At 38.6% G+C, this 10033-nt stretch overlaps 1 protein-coding gene across 2 annotated transcripts; it reads left to right on the top strand.

The window, feature by feature from the left end:
- Positions 1–665: 665 nt before the first annotated feature.
- Positions 666–9659, top strand: sdf4 (stromal cell derived factor 4). 2 transcript variants are annotated; one of them, XM_067593152.1, is made up of 7 exons: positions 666–872; positions 2168–2484; positions 4647–4783; positions 4948–5061; positions 5213–5371; positions 7111–7286; positions 8088–9659. In XM_067593152.1, exons 2-7 carry the CDS (start codon positions 2174–2176, stop codon positions 8262–8264), a joined length of 1074 nt encoding a protein of 357 aa, XP_067449253.1. In that variant the 5' UTR covers positions 666–872; positions 2168–2173; the 3' UTR covers positions 8265–9659. The 2 variants fall into 2 exon arrangements, with proteins under 2 accessions (XP_067449253.1, XP_067449252.1); XM_067593151.1 differs by having other exon boundaries at positions 666–970.
- Positions 9660–10033: the final 374 nt, after the last annotated feature.

Below are 10033 nucleotides of genomic sequence, written 5' to 3'. Positions count from 1 at the left end.
CCTGACAGCCTTAGGTACTTTTCAGATGAAGATCTGATGCAATGGATAATATAACAAGCTTTTAAAATACAACACATTGTCAACCAGTGGTCTCCAACTTTTTTGGCTTTTGATGTCTTACAAAAAGCAGTGTATAGTTGGGGTCACATTTCAGATGTCTATGAGTTGTTAACAGCTCCACCAAATAGTGACTTTTCCCTCTAAACTTCTCACATGGTTTCCTTTTCATTAAATGTTCACATGATGCAATATTTCATCAAAAATCAAAGATTAGAGGAAAAAGTCCAAAAACTGAAAACAGAATATAAAGTAGTTCAAACTAGCTCTACATCCAACAGCTACAACAGTAACATGCTGCTCTAACACCGATGCTACAGTATTAATAATCTAATGATGTCATATATAATAATATATCAGTCACAGGGATCAAACCACTACTTTTACTGCAATACTTTGACCACATCAAGCTGATAATACTTATGACCTTTTACCTAAGTAGGATTTGCAGGACTTGTACTTGTAATGGAGTATTTTTACATTGCTGTATTGGTAATTTTACTCAAGTAAAGGGTCTGAATACTTCTTCCACCACTGTAAACATTAAGTCAGTAAGGAGTTTACTTCTGAAGTGCTAACCGGAAGTCATACTTGAGTATTTCAGTTAGCTTTACATATTTACCAGAGCAAGGTTAGCAACTAGCTACCGGTTCAACTGACAGCTTGAGTGAATTAACAGAAACTGGAATATCGGCTCGGACTTTAACGACCTGTGACTCTGTAGTGTTGTCTTGTGTTGAGCCGTCCCACATTCTGGGGGTGGGGGCGTTGTGGTGGAGCCACGTGTACAGGAACTGAAGTCTGACAGCTCGCAGGTCTGTTTGACTCTCCCAGCTAACACTTAGCGTCTGCTAGCTGCTGCTCGCATCTCTCATTTCACAGCTGTTTCCTCTGTTGTGATCGAGCTCGACAGGTTGGTCCCTCTCTGCGAGAGTCACCGCTTATATTCTGACTGTTTACTTCTACCAGCTAATGATAGTTTTAATGTCTTATTAGTCTGCCTGTGCTAGCCGCTTAGCATAGTCAATTACGTTATAAAATAATGAGAATGACGTGACGCTGACTGTGAACGTTATTTACGTTAAGGAACCGTTGGTGTCCTTCTGAGCACGTAGTTTCAGTTTATATATATATATTTGCTTTCAAAGAGGTTTATTGAAAGAGCTATTTAGAAATGTTATAAAGTTCAACCATTGATAATGCTATCACACAACCAGAACCTGCAGCTGAACGCCATCCAACTCGCTTCAGCGTCTGATAATGAAATTGGTACTTAATATTAACTAAATGTCAAGGACTTCCAGTTAAACTGACGTTATAATCTTACAGTATGTGGCGTTCATTAAACGCACCATGTCTCGTAGCAACATGTTGGAGGCGTTCACTTCCGCAAAGTTTATAGTTTATGACCAATAAATAAACCTAGAGTTGCGACGATTAGTTGATTAATCGATTAGTTGTCAACTATCACATTACTCGCCAACTATTTTGATAATCCATTGATTGTTTTGAGGCATTTTTTTAAGATAAAAAGTCCAAATTCTCTGATTCCAGCTCAAATGTAAATATTTTTGTGTTTCTTTATTCTTTCTATGACAGTAAACTGAATATCTAAACAGACAAGACATTTTATAGATCAAACAACTAATCAATTGATTGAAAAAATAATCAACAGATTAATTGATAAGTAAAATAATCGTTAGTTGCAGCCCTAAATGAACCAACTGCAGTTTTAAAGTTAGCTTTGCTAGCTAGCGTGGCTTTAATTTGTTTCGCTTTTACCTGCCTCTATTTCTGTATATCTGGATGTGAAAGGTTTGTGTTGATTCTTGCTATTTGGATTTTTACAAACCCCTCGTCCACACAGTAATGTTTGTAATAAGGCTGACATGAATTGGTTTGTCCAGGGAATGTGTTGCCATTATGGAAACTCCGATGAGTCATTAAAATGGTATTTAAGTTGAGGCAGCAGTGTAAAAATTGTACAAGCACACTTGATGCCGTGCATCACATTATCTTGTTATTGCCTCAGATAACTTAAGTTGATACCTTTTTATTTTCATAATAAGTTCACTTTATAAAATTTATGTTTACATTTACCCTTCCACAGGCAGTCATGGCTGTTTGGAGAAGACTTTGGTGCAGAAACCTCCTGGCTGTTTCTCTGCTTTTTTACATCCTGCTCAACACCTTGGATGTTCATGCACGACCAGCCAACATGTCAGCCTCTAAAGACAAGAGTCCAGCCAGCAAGGACGATAACGAGATTCTTCCCCAAGATCACATGAATGGGGTGAAGATGGAGATGGACGGCCACCTCAACAAGGACTTCCACCAGGAGGTTTTCCTGGGTAAAGACATGGAGGAGTTCGAAGAGGACTCGGAGCCAAGGAGGAACAGGAAGAAGCTTATTGAAATCTTCACCAAGTAAGACATTCTTTTTATTCTTTGAGTTGCAGTCAGGAGTAACAACTTTCCTGTACTAGATTTTGATTTGATTTAATTGACATATCAAAATATATCTATACACATAATGTCATATACTGTGACAAATACATATTCATTGAAAATGTAGAGGATAACACAATAAGGTTAAATGATAACTTATTTCCATTGTGGTTCTCTTTCAAGAAAGACAAAGATAGCAAGACAAGTCACAGATGACTAGGGTACCCTGTGCCATTGCATATGCTACAATAAAAAAACAAGGCATCCTTATACATATAAAATTACAAAGCAGCGACTCCCATCTTGAGTGTGGCCACTTTATTAGGTGCACCCACATGCCAGAGTCATGCTTGAGTGTAGCTGCAGATCAGGTTCTTCAGGATTCACCAGCATGAAGTGTGAATGCAGTTGTAGGACTTAATATTCCAAACGTTTCAGCACTAGATTAGCTAAGTGACAAAACCTTTAGGGGAAAAAAGTCCCGTTTCCTGTGATAATATACTTGTCACTGTTAGGACAAGCTGCTTGAAGATGTGTTGGATTTAGATAAGGCTGCAACTAACGGCTGATGATTTATTTTCTCAATTAATCCATTAGTTGTTTGGTCCAGAAAATGGCAGAAAATGGTGAAAAATGTTGTCACTTTTTTCCAAAGTCCAAACTGACATCCTCAAATATCCTGTTTTTGTTCTGAGCAACAGTCCACAACCAAAAGATATTCAGTACTGTCATAGAGGATTAAAAAAATCAGAAAATATTCACATCTGAGAAGCTGGAAACAGAGAATTTTGACTGTTTTTCTTCTTAAAAATACATGAATCTAATAGATGGCAACTAATCGATTCATTGACTAATCGTTGCAGCTCTGCTATACTCATGAGTGTTATAAGGATATGTTGGGTTTAGATGTGGTTCAAGTGTGTGGCAACAGCGTGACATTACAGAGCACACACAAGTTGAGAAACTGAACTGCATGTTGTGAAACCCCAGTGTGACTTTTTTTGCTAAGTCATTTTCCACTTTGTTGAAGGCCAAATGCAACTGTAGAAGAAAAAAACTTTTACTAAAGAACAAATTTGAGGAAACAGATAAGTGCACCTGTACTTTGAAAGAAAGCACTTGTGTTGAAACAAGTTGTGCAACAATTTCTCTGCATAATATACAGTTACAAGTCATGGTGCCGTTGTTATATCAAAGAGTAACAAAGGAGGGAAATGCAGACCTGCCAACCCTGCACGAATTTTTTGAGTAACACTTCGGCGACCTAGATGCAAATTACTGCTGTTAGCACAATGAATTATTGTACATAATTTGCATACTTGTAGCAGTCAAACAAACAAAACAGTGAGGGAAGCACTGATATGGAAATTCTTGATACCATTAACAGACAGTCTACAAAAATACCCGCAGATGCTGTGAGTTGGTCATTTATGCCTGTCTGCCCATTTGCCTTTCACCTGCCTGGACACACTTTCACTCAGGCTACACACTAACCTACCACTACTGCTGTACTTATGCCTGGTGAACAAGCAAGCTAGCTTGCTAATTATGTAATGTTAGGCTAACGCTATTAATGGTCAATATTTTCCCAAGGTTGGCAGGTCTGCGTTAACTTAAGTCACAATTTAAACTTTCCACATCCACATCCTGCGCTGGTGGAACTCTTTCTCTTCTGCTTTTCAGCAGGCTAGATGCTGCTGCCTCTTGCTGTTAGACTTGATTACCGCACGTGCACGATTGAACTTACAGGCGCCACCAGCTTTTTGCATAGTTAAGAGTGACAAATCATACCAGCATATTTTGATGTCAAAATGCGTACAGGTTGGCAGGTCTGGAAACTGAAACTTTTAAAACTAATCCGTGTCTCTGACTTGACAAATTTTCCCTTTTTAGGAAGAAAGCTACTTGACAAATCCTCACCATTCTTTCGTTATTTTACCTTAAATGGTCAGGAAACATCTATGTTAAAGGTATTGGTGCTTGGCAGGTTTTAAACGAAAGCACCAGATGGGACACAAGCCAGACTGATATTACATCATATGGGTCATTACAGCTGATAATATGTAATTAGCAATTCAGTGGAGCGTTTAATGAGTGTTAAAGTTCAATAACTCAAACTTTTTTAAATTTTCCTCTCACAGAGTTGACTTCAACAAGGACAGGAGTGTGAGCGCCAAGGAGATGCAGCGCTGGATTATGGAGAAGACGGAGGAGCACTTTCAGGAGGCCATGGTGGAAAACAAGAACAGTTTCCGATCTGTTGATCCAGATGGTGACGGTGAGAGGCAGCGAGTAGAAAGTCACGTCCACGTATAGTTCAGAACACTCTGAACTCTCACTTGTCACACTTGTGATCTGTCGTGTTGCAACACTGCTTCATAAACTAATATATATTTTCTATTTAGTCAAAACCCAGATCCTAAATTCATGCTTTGTCTGTAGGTCACGTGACATGGGATGAATACAGAATCAAATTTCTTGCCAGCAAAGGTTTCAACGAGAAAGAAGTTGCTGAGAAAATAAAGAATAATGAAGATCTGAAGCTGGACGAGGAAAGTAAGTAGAGAATTTTATGGAATGTGTTGTAATCTTTTCAAGAATATCTGAGAATATGTGTGGAAGATATCTCGTTTAAACATATCTAACATACCTAACAGCACTCAGTTTCACTGTGCTATAAATATTTCTCTGATCTTCTTCATTGCAGCTCAGGAGGTTCTGGAAAGTCTGAAGGACCGCTGGTTTCAGGCTGACAACCCTCCAGCTGACCAGCTGCTGAACGAGCAGGAGTTCCTGTCTTTCCTCCACCCTGAGCACAGCCGAGGCATGCTCAAATACATGGTCAAGGAGATTGTTCGCGACCTAGGTACATTTTACTTATCCGATATCTGAATCATAAGCTTTAGTGTTTAAAACTTACATTAACTGGGTTTTTTCTGCAGCAGAAACAAGCCGTAAACACGGACATGTTATCACTTTTCAAATTGATGTGGCAAAGTTGTCAGCAAACAGCAGCTTATGTACACATGCAGCAAATACAGAACATTTTGAGTCATGTTTGAGGCCATGTGATAAACATGAGTCTGCTAAATGGTCGACTTTGTTCACCAGCTAGTCGCTAACTTTGTCTGCTGTTAGGTGTTGGAGGTCGTCCACAGTGGATGTTTAAAGCTTTTTTGTTGAAAATAGCTGCCTGCTGTGTGTTAAAGCATTCGATGAGAGCACTGAGAGTTAGTCAAAACAGTGAAGTTGGTCACTGGAGAAACCAAAACAATGAGCTAAAAGTCACTGAAACACTCCATTGAGCTGATGGGAACTCAAAAATATTGATTATAGAGAATTTAATATACACATTGTAGGATATTTGAGATGTATGTGTTGCAGTTTTAAATATCTGCATTTGTGTTTACATATAGGGAGTATTTTGCTCTTAAAGTGACCTGGTTTTGTGTAAATATAATAACTCAGTTCAGGTAACCTCATAAGCTCACACTCTAATGATAAGAAAGCTGACGAAGCTGAATTAGCTGGTGTTGAACTGGTTACTGGGTTATATAAACATCCTACTTCTTCTCTGCTTTCGGTTCACGCTGTCTGCACAAACAGCTCTGCATGGCGTCATGGGTACCTTTTTTGGCATTTTGCCTCAGCAGATGGCACAGTAGGAAGTTAAAGGAAACATGGCAGGGACATCAAGGTTATGTGGTATGCCTTAGGCCAGAAACTAATGATTTTGTGGATTATTTGATTTACTGTTTGATCTATAAAATGTCAGAAAATAGTAAAAAATTCCATTACGAGTTCCCAGAGCTCCAGGTGGCATTTTTAAATAGCTTGTTTTGTCCGAACAACAGTTCTCAACTCACGGAACAAATTTACTATCATTGAAGACAAAGAAAAGAAGGAAATCTTTTCATTTGAGAGGCTGGAACCAGCAAATTTGAAATTGCTGCTGATTGAGTTTCTGTAGATCGATTAATTGTTTCAGCTCTAATATACATTATAGACTTATATCAAAACATGACGATTAGCAGTACTTTCACCATCTGTCGATAAATATCTCATCTGTTTATGTCATAAACAGAATAGTCGAGTCAAGTCAGTTTTATTGTATATCCCAGTATCACATATTTGTCTCAGGGGGCTTTACAGTCTGTACAGCAATACATCATCATCTATCTTTAGACCTTTGATTCGGATAAGGATTATAGTGGATCTGTATATTGGATGTTCAAATGCTAAATACACATAAATGCTCATGTGTATTTGAATATTAATATTAATTATTAGGGATGCACGATATTATCGGCATGTCATCGGTATCGGCCGATAAAAGCTCTAAAATGAAATATCGGCATCTGCAAATTCTGCCGATTATGAGAGGCCGATATGTCCCCTTCTCCTCCGCCACCTGACTGTGCTTCCCTCGACGGACTGTGTCACCCTGACGGTGCCGGTGCTTCCTCCGCAGGCTCCAGCTTGGATCCGGTTGGATCCAAACAGAGAGCCGGGGCTAACGTTAGCTGGGAGGCTAGCGGAGGCTAGCTGGCTGTGCTAAACAAATACAGAGTGTAAAATCAGATGTTTGTTGTGCTTTGCTTGTAGACCAGGATGGTGATAAGAAGCTGACACTGTCAGAGTTCATCTCTCTACCTGTGGGCACCGTGGAGAACCAGCAGGCTCAGGACATCGATGACGACTGGGTCCGAGAGAGGAAGAAGGAGTTTGAGGACGTCATTGATTCAGATCGTGACGGCATCGTAACCATGGAGGAATTGGAGGTATATAATAAGAAAGAAAAGTCTTTTTTTAATATAGTCTTTATTATCTGATTCTCTATATTTGTTGTGAAGAAAAAAATCCAGTCAATATTTCTGTGTATCCAGTTTGCTAAAACATTTTAAAGGATAGGTTCACAATCTTTCAAGTGTATCTTAAAACAACAGTCAGGTATACGTATGAACTGTTCATACTGGCTGTTAAAAGATCCCTTTCAAATGTGCTTTCAATGTAAGTGAAGGGGGGGGGCAAAATCCACAGTGTGTCCACACAGTCATTTAGTGCAAAAATACATTTAAAAGTTGATCTGAACCTTATACGAGGCTTCAGCAGTCTGAGTTACTCATATCAAGTGGATATCTGCCACATTTACAGTCTTTTTAGCATCAAATTCCCTCTTTGTGTTTCCTCGGACAGTGTTGAGCTGTGATGGAAGTATAACAACAAAAAGAGGGACTTTAGCACTGAAAAGACTGTAATGAAAGATATCTACTTGATTTGACTCATTTGGACACTGAAGCTTCATATTAGCTTCAGATAAATTTTTAAATACATTTTTGCACTGAAGGAGGACTGTGGATTTTGGCCCCCATGACTTATTCAGTGTTCATATGGGCACCTGACTGTTGTTTTAAAACAGACTTGAAAAATTGTTAAACCGTCCTTTAAGTTGTCAACAAGGACTCATAACACATCATGATGTCATTTCAACTTTGTGCAGTCAATCAGAGTGAGATTGAAACTTCGTTGACAGTTTTTTTCCTCCTTTCTTCTTCTGATATGTCTTCCTGCGTGATGTTCAGGAGTACATGGACCCGATGAACGAGCACAATGCTTTGAACGAAGCCAAGCAGATGATCGCCGTCGCAGACGAGAACCAGAATCATAATTTGGAACTGGACGAGATTCTCAAGTACAGTGAATACTTCACAGGCAGCAAGCTCATGGATTACGCCAGAAATGTTCACGAGGAGTTCTGAAGAAAACAAAAAATCATCCTCTCTCTCTCTCTCTCTGTCTGAGACATCCTACATCTGCTTCAGGGACAAGCCTGTCTTACTGACGAGAGAGGGCGACTTAAAGATATGATAGGATGTTTTAGTGTGCAATTCTGTGTTTAAAAGTCTAGTCTCAGCGGCCTCTTTCACTGCTGACTCCACTTAATACACCCCTCCTTCAGCCCTGGATTGTCCACTATCAAAGACTGTTTTTAATGGATATCGAGTGTTGGGCTTTTCCGTGAATTTGAGGCACTGCTTCGACTCCAAATTGATTTGTGTTCTATTGTGAAATGTGTGTATATGAGGAATTTTAACCCTGACTGGATTTTCTGTTTCTGGTGCAGTGGTGAGAGAGACGGCGCAGCTAGGAGAGATATTTGGTCTGAGCTTGTGTGTCTGTACACAGTGTAAATATTCATCGTTACATACCAACATCTCTATCAGAGAGAAAAGCCGAAAAAATAAATATAATGCTGCTGAAAGGAACAACAGATATATCAATATTATCATGAGTCTGGTAACACCTTCCCAAAAAAATCTAAAGGTGATTTTTATCATTAGTGGTGTACAAGTCCACTAGTTTCCATGATGATATTATCCGTCCTACTACTTATAAACAGGGTATTTATGGTCTGTGTTTAAAAAAAAAAAGAAACAACTTTTAAAAATTGCTACAGTAACATTATCTTCACAGACTTTCATTAACAAGCTTTTGAGAGTTCTAATCACTGAAAATGTAGGAAAAACAGATTAAAATATGACAACAAAGTGCCTTTTTCACAGCAGATGTTTTGACTCATTGAAGGAAAAGAACAGGTGTCACTGATAACGTTAACGACAGCCTGATTAACATAATTAGTTTAACCTGCGTCTGACAGGTCAAAATGTCCCCTGTGATAAAGGCCTATTGTTTTGTTCTTCACTACGATTTAATCGTCACGCTCGTGTGAAAATGTGGATAAAGATTTATTTATTTGATCAGTATGATTTGGATCGGCTGCATCTTTGAACTTCACACAGGTGTGTACGTATGAATGCTTTATGGCAGCACAGGCTGGTTTCATGGTGTCCTTTTCTTTCTCAAAGGATCGATAGTTTACTCTTCATCATATTTACTCGTTAATGTTTGAATGCTCTCAGTTAATCCATACAGTTTCACCTGTACGTGGTTTTTAAATGCATGGACAAACAATGAAATTAAACACAGTTTAGTTGAGATTTACCCTGTGGAGTGTTTGGATTTACAGTCTTCTGTCCCTGGTACTATTTGGATTGTAAAATAAGATTTATGATGACAGAATGTGAAACAGCTTTATAAAAGTGTATTGCAAATATACTGGTAAACAATAAATATTTCTTATCAATTAAAAACCACTTGGATTTCTTTACTGTTCAGTTATTTGCTGTATACAGATTGGTGAGTAAATTTAGGTTTTAGGAAAATAGGTGCTGCCAGAACAGCTTCAGTAGACTCTCTGGAAAGGAGGGAATTAAACACCAGACTTCCACAAGATATTCCCTCATCTGGTAATGATGATGTAGCCTAAAGTCTGCCATAGGTCTGGTCCCAAATTTGTGCTAAAAGTAAAAAATTTGAATTGAAGTGAAAGATTAAAGTAAAAATCCATCACTTCTGCTCGTACTTGCAGGCTCATGAATAAAAACTATTAAACTTTTTATGACTTAAAAATGCTCTTAGATGTAAAATAGCTCCAGAGTTCATTCAGGGTAGATCGTAGATGACTGCA

This window comes from Thunnus thynnus, chromosome 6 (assembly GCF_963924715.1).
Source record: "Thunnus thynnus chromosome 6, fThuThy2.1, whole genome shotgun sequence".
NCBI classification, from domain to species: Eukaryota; Metazoa; Chordata; class Actinopteri; order Scombriformes; family Scombridae; genus Thunnus; species Thunnus thynnus.
Note: the sequence above shows the minus strand (reverse complement) of the source record. Positions and strands in the feature narration are given on the sequence as shown.